The sequence below is a fragment of the Podarcis vaucheri genome (genome assembly GCF_965113315.1).
Source record: "Podarcis vaucheri genome assembly, chromosome: 12".
NCBI classification, from domain to species: Eukaryota; Metazoa; Chordata; class Lepidosauria; order Squamata; family Lacertidae; genus Podarcis; species Podarcis vaucheri.
In genome coordinates, this window is record NC_138750.1 from 15,638,783 (window position 1) to 15,653,066 (window position 14,284).

General features: G+C 46.1%; 1 protein-coding gene and 1 long non-coding RNA gene across 2 annotated transcripts; both read right to left on the reverse strand.

Annotated features, from left to right (window-relative positions):
• Window positions 1–1,284: 1,284 nt before the first annotated feature.
• LOC309515387 lies at window positions 1,285–3,636 on the reverse strand. Its single transcript, XR_014212448.1, has 2 exons — window positions 3,102–3,636; window positions 1,285–2,733 (listed from the first exon to the last, which is right to left on the reverse strand). It is a non-coding gene; the product is annotated as an uncharacterized lncRNA (long non-coding RNA).
• Window positions 3,637–4,991: 1,355 nt separating this feature from the next.
• TMEM158 (transmembrane protein 158) lies at window positions 4,992–7,240 on the reverse strand. The gene has a single exon (XM_082193829.1). It carries the CDS (start codon window positions 6,947–6,949, stop codon window positions 6,053–6,055), a length of 897 nt encoding a protein of 298 aa, XP_082049955.1. The 5' UTR covers window positions 6,950–7,240; the 3' UTR covers window positions 4,992–6,052.
• Window positions 7,241–14,284: the final 7,044 nt, after the last annotated feature.

Genomic DNA, 14,284 nt, shown 5'->3' on the forward strand with positions numbered 1-14,284 from the left:
CCCGAGGGACTCGTTTATCCAGCCCGCGGCAACCCCCGCCACCTGCTGCCACCGCCCACTCTTACCGCTGCTGTGTTGTGCAGCTGCCCACTTCCGGGTCAGTGGAGCACCAGAAATAGCTTGTGCGCATGCGCAAGCGTTGTTTCTGGTGCACATCCGGGTCGGAGGAGGCCCGTGCACATGCACACAAGCTATTTCCGGTGCTCCTCCGACCCGGAAGTGTGCTGGAAATAGCGTGTGCGCACGCGTATGGGCATGCGCTCCTCCGCTCTCTGGCCCGCCACGCAATCAGCGCTGGAGAGACCGGCCCAAGGCACAGTAAGTTTGCTGACCCCTGCCTTGGTCTGTTCAACACCACCTTAAAAGAACCGTACAATGTGATGTTGGCATATTATGACTCTCTAGCTCACCTCCTTTTCAGGGAGCTGCTTTATAGAAAAAAATACTTTTGAACATTTCCACACGCAGTATTCCCTTGGGATTGTAGTTATTAGCTTTGCTTGTTCGCTGTCACCGCCGTATTTCTTTGGTCTTGATTTACTTCTTCTGCTTCGAGACATTTCCTCCACAACAAGGACATTTCAGTCCACAAGGCTTTTCAAGTAGATACAGTTCTCTCTTTTTGCTGTGTGCAATATAAACCTTAATGGGACCGTGACTCATGACTGAACCTGCTGGCAACTACTATAATAAATACAGCCAATTTCCTCTTATTTAATAAGCTTTGTTTTCTTCTGGTTTTGCCTTCCGTCTGTTCAAACCTTAATAAGCCAGGACATAATGATTGCGAGGGGCAGGGCCCACTTCTTCCAAAAACAACAACACAGAAATGTTCCTACCTTACACGGAAAATCCCCTACCTCTCTTTTCATTAATATTCCACTTTTCCTCTAAAGCAGTGTTTCCCAAACTTGGGTCTCCAGCTGTTTTTGGACTACAACTCCCATCATCCCTAGCTAGCAGGACCAGTGGTCAAGGGTGATGGGAATTGTAGTCCAAAAACAGTTGGAGGCCCTCAAAACAGCCTTACCAGGTAGACAAGACTGACTGACCCAAGGCCACTCAGTCAGTTTCATGGCTGAGATCTGAACCCAGGACTCCCAGGACCTATTTCAGCTCCCTGACCACTACACCACACTGCCGTGTTGATCCCCACTCTTGGCTGCTTCTCATGGGTTGTGCCTGATTCTGTACTTCGTTACACCTGCTTCGACTTACTGCACCCAGTAGAAAAAAGGTGATCCTCTGCTTCTGTACTGTGGGAACTGAATAAAGGAATGGAAGTAGAGAGATGGCAGGCTTTATTCTGAGAAAACAGTTGCAAATGAAGCCTAAAATCACAAGAGATTTCCATATATTTTTGCCCACACAGCCATTTGTGATATTGTAAAGTGCTCTTCTTGAAACAGCGCAATTTGCCACACTTCAGTAAAAATAAATAAAAAATACAAAATGGAAAGGATGAAGTCTAAAGCAGCTTCAGTACTAATCAGCCTGCTTCACCAAGTTCTCCTCCCATGGCGATGAGAATATTGTTTTGTTGTTAGACGACGGAAAGGACATTTATCGCCAAATCTTTTCTGCCCACTTCTCACTTCTTTTTGCTGTTTATGCCCTTTTCCCTCCAGCCTGCTTTCTTTTGAAAAAGGCAAAGAATGACAGTTCTTCTGTTTTCTGTTGCTTATTATCGTCTTTAGCATTCTCATTTTGTATCTCTCTAACTTCATATCGCTTAGCAACACCAAGTCGTCCCTCAGTAAGCTGACACGCCGGTTTTCCCAGGGAATCCTGTTTTATACTGAGCAAAATATAATTTAACTTCACAGAGAAGTTAAAGACAATGGATTTGGAGGTCATGGTTCAGCAAGTACCTAATTAAGCTGGCATTTTAACGAAGGGCCATTTAAGGAAAGTGATTTTCATACAGGCATAAAGCTTGATCTGCACAATCATGCTTTAGGAACTTTTATCAACTCAAGTGGGTTTTGAGCCAATCTTCAGTGTTCTAAATCCAGATTACAATGTCACTTTTTGCAAGGTTTTCCAGGATGAGGCAAACTGATCTGGCTCTTCCTGGGATAGCTCAGTTGGTAGAGTGTAAGACTCTTAATTTTGGGGTCATGGGTTTGAGCCTCACATTGTGTTCTTAACTTCTACAAAACATTGTTTACTTACATACAACCTGACACTATGGATTTATACGTACTCCGCAGTATTGTGGCATTTGGTTGTTTTTTATTTCAAAGCGTAATTAGCACTCCAGCCTAAGCACATTTATGTGGGCAGTTCACCAAATTAAATGGAAGCTCCAACATGCAACAAATCAGGCTGTTAGTTTTACCCATGAAAGGTGGAAGATAATCGTAGGTGACAAACAGTGCTGTTCCTTTGAAATTCAAAAAGCACAGTCCAGTTTCACTGCAACATTTTTACTTCATTGGACCGCACCCTAAAACAACACAAGTTTATAATTTGCATTCAGAATTTAGAAGCTTCTGTCTATTTAGTCTGAAGCAAATGCCATTTCCTGGGACCCTACCATTTTAATTTTTGGATGCTGCTCAATCAACTCAATTATAGAAGGTGAAAAAGGCAAATTGCTTGCTTTTCTTACGTTCTGGTAGAAGGATGCAAATAGCTCTAACACTTGACAGATTATAATCTGGTTAATCAGGAACACATGCCTCCCTTACTATCAATAGACTAATGGATCTGCCAAGTCTGAAGATTAGGCTGTCTGTATAGTTAAAGCTAGGGACGCGGGTGGCGCTGTGGGTAAAACCTCAGCGCCTAGGACTTGCCGATTGTATGGTCTGCGGTTCGAATCCCTGCGGCGGGGTGCGCTCCCGTCATTCGGTCCCAGCGCCTGCCAACCTAGCAGTTCGAAAGCACCCCCGGGTGCAAGTAGATAAATAGGGACCGCTTATTAGAGGGAAGGTAAACAGCGTTTCCGTGTGCTGCGCTGGCTCGCCAGATGCAGCTTGTCACACTGGCCACGTGACCCGGAAGTGTCTTCGGACAGCGCTGGCCCCCGGCCTCTTAAGTGAGATGGGCGCACAACCCCAGAGTCGGACACGACTGGCCCGTACAGGCAGGGGTACCTTTACCTATAGTTAAAGCTATGGTTTTCCCAGTAGTGATGTATGGAAGTGAGAGCTGGACCACAAAGAAGGATGATAGCTGAAGAATTGATGCTTTTGAATTATGGTGCTGGAGGAGACTCTTGAGAGTCCCATGGACAGCAAGAAGATCAAACCTATCCATTCTGAAGGAAATCAGCCCAGAGTGCTCACTGGAAGGACAGATCCTGAAGCTGAGGTTCCAATACTTTGGCCACCTCATGAGAAGAGAAGACTCCCTGGAAAAGGCCCTGGTGTTGGGAAGGATTGAGGGCACAAGGAGAAGGGGACGACAGAGGATGAGATGGTTGGACAGTGTTCTCGGAGCTACCAGCATGAGTTTGACCAAACTGCAGGAGGCAGTGGAAGACAGGAGTGCCTGGCGTGCTCTGGTCCATGGGGTCACGAAGAGTCGGACACGACTAAACAACAAGAAACATCCCAGTCAAGCTGTCATCAATATGTAGTCAAGTCACACAAAACTGTTGAAGCTTGATGTATCTGTACATCTTTGTTGTACATACAGTGGTGTCCCGCAAGACGAATGCCTCGCAAGACGGAAAACCCGCTAGGCGAAAGAGTTTTCCGTTTTGGAGGTGCTTCGCAAAACGAATCTCCTATGGGCTTGCTTCGCAAGACGAAAAGGTCTTGCGAGTTCCTGCGGGGTTTTTTCCTCCCCCCCCCTTTTCTAAGCCGCTAAGCCGCTTATCAGCTGATCCGATAAACTGATAAGCCGCTAAAAGCCGCTAATAGCGCTAATCCTCTAATCCGTTAATGGGCTTGCTTCGCAAGACAAAAAAACCGCTAGACAAAGAGAATCACAGAACGGATTCTTTTCGTCTTGCGAGGCACCACTGTTTATCAGTTCAGATAGAAATCAGATTATCGCTGTAATGCATATGGAGGTGTTTATATAGGCGCACCCATATAATTTTGGCTGTTTCTGAATTCAAAAAAAGCATGTTTGTAGGAGTGGGGTTAGAATCCATCCTTCACTGCTACTAGCAAAGATCTTTTCTGGGGTGGGAAAACAGTTCTCTACCAGGAGTTTCTTTTCGCAGTTTACATAGCTGTGCTATTGGAAGGTACTCTAGGATCGATCTTGCAATCCCTTACTAGCATATGGCACTATCAAAGTACCAGGGCAAACCAAGGGCAGGATAGTATGTGAAGGACTGTCCTCTTAAACTAAACACTGTTTTAAAAAGTTAAATTCTATTTCTCAAAAAAAAAAAAAGTTCTCGAGGTGGCTCACAGTATATATTCAAATAACAATTAAAATAGATGGTGATACAAGCATGAATGGAAAGCAAGTTTGTAAGTCCTCTTCTTCTCCAGCAAATGCCCCTCTGCATCTGAATCGCCTGGCTGTTGAAGAGGGTTAGGATGTCCTCACTGGGTAGACACTACGGAGGTCTCTCACAGTCCTGGCCCCGTTGGCGTTTGGTGGAGCAAAGATGTTAACTGCCAATGAGTTTTCACAGAATGCAGCAAAACTCACTTTGAAATTAAATTTTGTATTAGGCTGTGTCTTGGGGTCAATCACAGGTCAATGTGTATCACTATTTAATTTGCCCTGCATTATTTTTTGCACTGCATTATTACTGATACTAGCATAAAAGATAGGTGAGTCCCCGCCAGAAACAGGATTGTTTAATCCTTTGAGCCACTCCATGAACTTGTAAATAAATCAGAAGTTAAAGTGAGTTCAAATGTTGTGACTTGTCATTACAGAAGAACTGAGGGTTTAATTCTATTGGGTGGGTGTGATAGCATGTCTTAAGCCTTCGTTCGTACCCCTAGATCTGATTTCCTTGCTGAGATCTGTGAAGTCAACCACTCTGAGAAAAGCAGACCAAAGTCTTAAAACGCTTCGACAAAGAAAATATCTGTATTCAGAACCCAACAGAATTACAATAGTAACCACACATTCTCTAATAAGAAACACACACATTGTAAAAGAGTGTTTCAACTCCCGGTTCTCCAGGAACAATATATATTGTATTAGCAAGTTTCAACCCTGCCCCCAAAAAAGTTCCCTCTTTTGGTAAATAAAATCTTGCAGAGACAAAAGTGTATTCATATACAAATAAGTACTCTGATTCACAGCTACTTGCAAAGTGCACTGGGTTTGTTTGTGTGTGGTCTTTACTAAAATACTGACTTAAAAGAGTTTTAAATATATAAAGCCAATACACAGGTTTTGGTCATTTTTCTAAAAAAAAAAAGATATGACTTTGAGCACACCAGAAATAGATCTATAAACTCCCTTAAGCGAGCAGGGGAGGGGGGGTGGTCCCCCAAAGATCCCAGCTACAAGATTTCCACCCAAGTCCACTCTCATCAGCACTCCACTTCAGCAACAGAAGATGGCTTTGCAGTGATCTACAAACTATATTCCTTTTCAACACTACCCCCAAAAAGCATAGCAAGGTCAGTGCCCACATCAGAGGCCTATCCACGGCAATGGATCCGACCCGAATTAGATCAGGAAGCGAGGAGGAGGCAGGGATGGGGCAGTGGTGCCAGATTACCAAATAGCCAGAGTTAGACACCTAGGGCCCCCCACGCCTTTTAGGGGCCCAGAGATCAAAACAAGATTGATTTGATCTCGAAGGAAAATGACAAACCAAGCTTTCGGAGTTCAGTGTTATCCCACTAGAGGGGATGGGCAGCATCCAGGACAATGGATACGACCTGGATTAGACCAGGAAGCGAGGAGGAAGAAGCAAAAGGGAGACAGGGGTGAGGCTGGATTAAGAAATAGGCAGAGCAGCCCCCCACGCCTTTTAGGGGGCCCCGAGATTGATTTGATCTTGGAAGGAAAATGACAAATCCAGCTTTCTGAGTTCAGTGTTATCCCACTGGGAGGGCGGCAAGATTTCGATCGCCGATGGGCTTCTTCGGGGTTTCATCCGGTACTGGACGGGGGGTCATTTGGCGGTAGCTGCTGCAGCTGCTCCAGATGTGCTTCCCGAGGCGGCGGCGGCGGCGGCAGCGGCGCTCCTCCTCTGCTCCATGCCGTTGGGCAGGAACCCGGCGATGATGGGCACCGGCCAGATGAGGGCGGCCACGCTCCACACGATGATGACGAGCGTCATGAAGCAAGCCACCAAGGTGGACTCGATGGGCTTTCGGTTCATCCTCCAGCCGGGGTCCCCCTTCAGCTCTTCCAGGCTGAAATCGAGGCAGCAGAAATGCAGCCGGTCGCCTTGCTGCTCCGGAAAGGGCAGGGAGGAGGAGGAGAGCGCGGAGGAGGAGGAGGAGGCTGCGGCGGCGGGCGCCGGGTTGGCGACCCCCGAGCGGAGGCGCCCCACGCGCCTGCCCCGGGCCCAGCTGCAGCCCACGCACAGGCGCAGATCCTGCTGGACGCCGCCGGCCGCCAGCCCGACGTGCTCGATGAGCAGCGGCGGCGGCCCCACGCGGTGGAAGGCGGCCGAGAAGAAGGCGCGCCCGCCGGGGCCGCTGGTGGAGAAGAGCACCAGGTCGCACTGGAAGCCCAGCGGGCTCCAGCGCACCAGCAGCGAGCTCAGCATCTGGCGCTGCACGCTGATGTTGCACGGAGGGTCCTCGCGAGGCGGCGGCGGCGGCTGCTGCTGCGGCTGAGGCGCCGGAGGGCGGCGGTGGGGCGAAGGGGCCGCCGTGGCAGTGGGGCGCGCTTCCCCCTCGGCGGCCGCTTCCCGCCCTCCTGAGGAGCCCGCCAAGGGCGCCGAAGAGGCGTTGACGGGCGGCAGCGCCAGCTCGGGAGGCTCCGAAGCGGACCAGCCTCGGCAGGGAGGCGCCAAGGCGGCCAGCAGCGCCGGGAGGAGCAGCGCCAGCGGCAGCGGCATGGCTTAGAGCAGCGCCCGGGGAGGCTGCATGGCGCGGCTCGTGGCCATGAGGGAAACGCGGAGAGAGCACGCTTCCCCCCCCCCCCGGCCCGGCGGAGAGAGGGCGGGAAAGCGGGGAGGAGACGAGCGGCTGGGTGGGAGCGAGCGAGCGAGGCGGCCGCCGGGAGCGACTTCGAGCCGCTTCTCTCTGGCGCGCGCGCTGCGCCCGGAGCCGCCTCAGCCTCGTTGCGCCAGGCGCGAGTGGAGTGGGGGATCTTCTGAGGGGGCGGCGGCGGCCCGAGAGCCCGCGCGCTCCGTCCCTCCTCCCTCGCCACAGGATTCCCCTTCGCTCCCTCAGCCGGCGAGGATTCCCCTTTCTTTCGTCACTCCGGAGGATCTCCCTGCGCGCCCCCCCCCCGCTCCCACGTGAAGCGAAGTCCCTCGCTTGTCGCTCCCCCTCCCCCCACAAAAAAGGATCATTTCGCCTCACTGTTTTTCCATTTTCCATTATACACATCACCACTTTGGCTCTTTAGAGCCTATCCACTTCCTTCCCTCACGGCTTTCAAAATGAACCTTTGTATCATTGCATTTTGTAGGTTTTCCAGTTCTAATTGCACTGATTAGAAAATAGCTCAAAATTCAAATAAATATAGATAGGAAATTTCTCATTACAAGTCTTCAGATAATGCTGGTAGTGATGTTAATTGCTTATAATAATCTTTCAGGTATCGTGTAAATTTACTCCAGTCCTTTTGGAATACTTGATCATGCTGGTTTCAGATTTTTCCTGTCAGCTTCACCAGTTCTGCAAAGTCCATCATCTTCATCTGCCACTCTTCCAGCTGGTGAGTTTGTTCATAGAGCAGAGTACATCCCCCCCTTTTAAATAGCAGGAAGCTAGTTGCAGATTCTCTTAAGTTCTATGATTCCTGGTAAGACCCCTTTGATTCCCTCCTCAAAGAATAAAGGCACAGCAGTCTTCCTTTAAAAGTAATAAGAAGTTTACTTACTTTCAGTTCACACTTGGATCCCTGAACGCAGGCTTTAGCTTAGAGTTACAGAAGAGGGTTTGAGTTCATCCCATATGGGAACTGGCTGAGAGCCAGCAGTGCAGTCCAAGCAAAGAAAAGGCATCAAAAGAGGAAGGTGGCTGCGTGACTGGACCTTTTGTGGGGTCTGAAAGGCTCATGCCCACCTACCTGGTCACACACAAAGGAAGGATGCTTCAGACCAGGTGTAACAGGAAGTTCAACTGCCTGGACCAACATTCCCCTGCATGTCCACTCTAGGCAAACAGGAAATGTTGTATTTGACTGTTTATGTTACATCTCACACCTTTCTATATTGCTCATCTTTAATGCGCTTCTCTTTCGCATGCCAACCCTCGTTCGCCTCAGGGATGCCCCCGTCATCTTGACACCGCAGTTGTACAACCCCCTGGACTCTTTCACTCCTCCATTAATGAATACAGTGCTACCTCTGGTTGCAAGCAGGATCCGTTCCGGAGCCCTGTTTGCAACATGAGCAGAACGCAACCTGCGCATGCACAGGTCACAATTCGCCACTTCTGCGCATGTGTGCGACGTCATTTTGAGCATCTGCACAAGCGGTGAAACCTGGAAGTAACCCTTTCCGGTACTTCCAGGTCACCGCGGGATGCAACCTGAAAAGATTTAACCTGAAGCAAACATAACAAGAAGTATGACTGTATTATATTTGCAACAGGGCAGAACATTTGAGAGGATGTTGTTTTAATCTGCCACATCTGGCCTCACTGGATGTTTCGGGCACTAGTTCCTCTCCTCTCCTTGTTCCTGTAAAAAAATAACAATTAGTGGAGCATTGATATCTTTAAAGATGGTGTAGGTCTCTGGGGTATATGAGTCGACTCCTAGAGGCCAAGGTCGTTTTGGCCCCCAGATAAAATATTTGAGGGAGCTAGGCGCCCAAAGTTGATGGGCATTGCCATTCAAATGGGGGGGTGTCACATGTGATCAGTTATGCTGGGCAAGGCTTCCCTGCCTCCCCCCATATTTTAGTCACATTGACACACCTGGAAAAAGATCAGCAAAGATTTCTGATTCCCAATTGTTTACCAGTGGCTTCTTCTCCCCCTTTGACAATCACTCGTAGCTGAGTATGATTGTCCATGAACACAGTCTTAACAGTGAGTCCATAAGTGACTGTGGAGGCCAGTTCTGGATCCATGCATCCTTTCGCAGTGGGGACATAGGTTTCCGGGTGGAAGTTGATCATGGTGAGGGTTTTCCAAACATGCCTTCCTCTTAGCACATTTCTCCCTTTCGTCCTGAGTTCAAGCATCTTCAACGCCCACAACACCTTTGGTAAAGGCTGCTCTCCGGTTGGAGCACTTGCAGGCCAGTGTTTCCCAGTTGTCAGTGTTTATACTACATTTTTTTAGATTTGCCTGGAGAGAGTCTTTAAACCTCTTTTGTTGACGCTTTCCATTTTTCAGTTCAGAATAGAGTAGTTGCTTTGGAAGACGATCATCAGGTATCCGCACAACATGATCAGTCCAACAAAGTTGATGTTGAAGAATCATTGCTTCAACACTGGTGATCTTTGCTTCTTCCAGTACACTGGCATGAGTTCGCTTGTCTTCCCAAGATGTGTAAAAATTTTCAGGGATGTTGATGGAGGATTTGGAGATGGTGTTTATAAGTGGTCCATGTTTCACAAACATACAGTAGGGTTGGTAGTACAATAGCTTTGTAAACAAGCATTCTGGTTTCCCTGCGAATGTCCCGGTCCTCAAACACTGCACTTCAATCAGGAGAAAGCTGCCCTCACAGAGCTCAGGCGATGCTGGATTTCGACATTGACCAGTGGCAACCATGACATGACAGACCATTCATTACGTTGCTGAAAGGAAGAAAGCTAGACTGCCTAAAGGTGCAGCTTATACTTTATAAAGGCCTTGATCCCTTCTCATATCTGACTACTTTGTGTTTCAGTGAGCTGTTGTGCTGAACACTGATTGATGGATTGTGTTATATGCCACTTTTGCACAATGAGCTGTGGCCAAAGCAGCTTACAGCAAACATTCAAAACATCAAAGACAAATATACAGTGTCTTTTAGTTGCTTACATTTGTTTAGAACTTCAGTACAAAAGCTCTAAATAAAATTAAAGGAACTGTCCTAAAATCTTGACCCCGCACTAAAGTAAGCTGCGTGCAGTTAATCGCATAAGTAGACCTGGTCCATGTGGGTGCCAATATAAAAAATAAAGGCCACTTTGCTTTTCCCTTTGGTCCCTCCTGCCAACAACAGAGCCATGGTTTGGCTTAGTGTTATATTTGAACATGGCTTTGTGTTTTCTCTCTTTCTAGACATCCAGATGGTGATACACACTTTGTCTATTGGGTCTTTTGCCATCACCCATTGCTCATCAAGAAACTGCCTTCCAGACTGTGTTCCTAGACTATCCTGAGACTTTTTTTTTTTTTTGGCAGATTAGGGGACGACACAGAGAGATTTACTTCAAACATGTATGTAAAGGAGATAATTTTAATGTACATGCAAATATAACCCTAAGCTATCATGGCTAATAGGCATTATCTCCACAAATTTAATTAAGCCTTTAACAGCCACTTATGCTTGTTTCCGTCAGAAACATCCTGCGGAAATGAATTCCATAAATTAATTGTTCATTAGATGAAAAACTCTGTCTCCTTTCTGTTCGTACCGACCGTCAGAATCACTGGATTACTCGAAATGATCATGTCCTAAGTTCAAACACGTTTGCTACCCATTTATGACTTCGTACATTTCTTGCTTAAACTCCCTCTCCTCCCTCTCATTTTGAGCTGCAAAGTCTAATTGTTTGTGCCTATTTTCATATGGAAAATGCTCCTTGCACTGAACATCCTTGCTGCTTCTTTTAGTATCTTCTTCAGTTCATTTAAATGTACAACTTTTGTCTTTACATCGTAAAGCTTTGCACAGATCTGACAGGTGCAAAAGAGACACAGAGGCCAATGCAAGTTATCTATTAATAACCGATGGCTGGCGCTTCCCTCGGGATAGGGAAAAGAGCTGAGTGACTCTCCCACTCTTCCCAGACTTGGCTGAGGCTTGTAGAAGAGCAAGTTGCAACCTGCACAGCTGCACAGCTGCAGCTTAAGCCCACCTCTAGGCTTGGACATCAGTTTTTCTGCAGATAAGCTCTTTCCTGCAGGAAGAGGGAAGGAAGGAAGGAAACAAACAAACAAACAAACAAACAAACAAACAGGTCTATAGGTTTAAGAATGCATAAGTGACATAGCTGTCAACTTACAGATTTGAAAGTAAGGGACCAGCAGCCTTGAAAATAAGGGACCAGCAGCCAAAATAAGGGACCTGCAGCCTCACCTGTTCCAGGCACTCCAGTCTTCCTATCCTCCTGCAGTCTGGTCAAACTCATGCTGGTAGCTTCGAGAATACTGTCCAACCAACTTTGTAACCAGAGGTTCAACTGAATAGAATCTGAATCACACGCACCACAAGGCCTATGCAGCCTCAACTTAAGATGGCTCCCCGGCCTGGCTTTGCACTGCAAAGTTTGCAACAGCACGTGCAACAAAATGGCGTCCAGCATGCAAAACCCCCCTCAGCTTGCATTAACTAGCCACACACAAGGCATGCAAGCTCCACCCCCCCAGTCGTTCTTAGACTTCTTATTGGGTGAGCAACACAGCCAAGCAACACAGTTGGAGCCTCCCTCCTCCCTGGCCGGCAGGGAGGGAGGGAGAGGAGCTGCTTCCTTTGAAATTTAAGGGACATCATTTAAGGGACATCTATCAATAAGGGACAGCAGCGGGACATGGCGCTGGAATAAGGGACTGTCCCTTCAAATAAGGGACACTTGACAGCTATGATGTGACAATTCAGCAAACTCTGAATATTAGCAGATAGCCGAGGATACTTTTTTCTGTATGGAATAAAAATGCCAAAGAAGGCCTTCATGACTCTGTGGCTTTTCTCTCTCTCAAACAAATCTGTTTCTGAAAAGAGAGCTTGTTGTGAAATATATTGTTCAGAAATGATAGTTCCAGGAGCTGTTAAGGATCATACAGTCCTATCCTTTGCCTTGCAGATTGTACATTCATTTATGATTCATCTTTGGAGCCTCTGAGTACTAGAACAATTAATTCCAGCATATGAGATTCAAACATGCAATTAATTACCAGAATAATAACATTGGCAATTGAATTAATGTTAGACTTACATTAGTAAGGAAGCAATGTTATAATTTTTGTGCTCTTTTGGACATATTTCTTTGTAGCGGAAGAATTACTCATAATTTCTTCTTCGTAACCTTCCCCAGAAAGCTCTAGAAATGTACTTGTGAAAGGATTATTAACAATACTGGACAAAGGGCCTAAGAGCATAGAATTACAGTATTATCTATTTTCCAATGGTGTAAGAGTAAGGGCGACTTGTTCTAGAGGTTGTGTGAATGACCAAACTTGGGTTTTACATCACTTAATATAATGCTTATCATAATATAATGCTGATCTCAACCTGTAGATTTTAAAGAATATTTATTGGACTCCATACATTTGTATTGATAAAGTAGAAGTATAATACTTTCTGTGGAATTTCACTGACTGTGGTTAGCATAATAATTTGAAGGCTTATGTAATTACTGCACGATTCTCTTAGTGAATATCTCCCTAGCCTACCCAACCCTGACACACTTTTCTAGGAATGAAATAAAAGGAAATTTTGCCATGAAAAAGAAACCCATTTTCGAACTGCCTGGTGAATAATTTCACTAATATATATTTCATAATCTCAGAACATAAGAGCACAAGATCAGACTGCTTGAACAACAGATCTCTTATCTGAGAGCCTACCAGGCATGTCCAAAGTCCGTTTTGGGGGCCTAATCCGGCCCCTGTGGCGTTTATTTCCTAGGGGTAAAATCCTAAAAAACCTGAACAACTTCAATCCTAAAAAAAGGTTTGGTCGGCAATTTTGGTTGGCCCTCATGGCCCTTCACTTCATCAAATCTGGCCCTCTTTGAAAAAAGTTTGGACACCACTGAAGGGTTAGAGTCAAGGAGTTCAAAAGAAGCAGAGAAGGGGGTGCTGGATACTGACCCCCCCCATGCTGCTTCCGTTGGAAAAGGGGCGTGGTTTAAGCAGCCCGGTCGCCTCACCCCTTCCCATTGTGCCCTGCCCCTTTCCCTGCAAGGGTTCAGGTGAGTGCAAAATGCCTTGGGGCACAGCAAGCTTTGTAAGTACATCTTTGTAAGAAGAAGAAAATCATACAGGAGATACACACTTCATGCCAAGATGCTTGCATTGTGAAAATAAGCAATTGCACTGGGATTTTGTCATAATGGGTTGAGAGAAGTGTGAATTCCAATTAAGAGTATCCATGGAACAAATGCCTTAATGGGTAGCAAATGTTTCCTGGCACTGCTCCAGGCATTCTCTTAAGTTCAAAGATTCCAGCTTTTTAAGATGCTGCTTGTCGTGTGTAGAGCTCATATTTCAAAATAGTCACTTATCAATCAATTAATCAATTGATTTAATCAATTAAATCAATTTTAAAAATGTGTAAACTGATCAGTCTCAGCAATCAGTGGATTGTGTGTTGCAATTGGCAAACCTCATTATTTAAGAGAGCACTCCGGTCTATCAATGCACCAAGGAGGTTCAGTCACCCACTGTCTCTCATCCACTTGAATGGAGAAACAACCTTTAGTTATTTCACAGCTCAGATCAAAATCCAATTAACAATTGGTCTTTTCAGTCTGCAATTAACGAAATAACTGATTTACAGTGACTAGATGACACATGCTTTCAGCTCTCATCTTAGTGGATACCAATTTACACCTGTGCAAGTGAAAGAAGAATGTTTCTTTGATATGCCAGTGAAGGACAGACTTAATGTAATCCCTTCAGCAACAAAGTTCATCCTCCTCTTGTTATGCAAATACCCCTAGTGATCAAGAATTGAAAAACAGAAAGAGAAAAACATGGCAAGGACAGATTTTTCTTTTCTCTGAATAGCTTGTTATTCACAAGGCACTAGCTGCTCTCCAAATGCACTTTTAAGGAAAAATGTGTGGTTATATAAGCTACAATAACCGACCATCTTTAACTTCATTTGTTTGAATACTTTCAAAGGCTGGGTTTATTATGGAGCAGCCTTTAATTAAGGCTGAGACAAGTTTACTCGATTTTAATTGCAAGTTTTTAAAGTTGTCGGTGGGGGTTTCTTGCCTCGACTTTTTCAGTTAGCAAAGCAAATTTAGGATTCTCACACATTCAGTCATTTCCAACGTGAATATTTACACTAATGAAAGTCCTAGGTAGGCTACAATGCACATTCTCACATT

What these genes read in the sequence shown, in the direction of transcription:
- TMEM158 (XM_082193829.1), bottom strand. Translation starts at nt 6,949, where the DNA reads ATGCCGCTGCCGCTGGCGCTGCTCCTCCCGGCGCTGCTGGCCGCCTTG.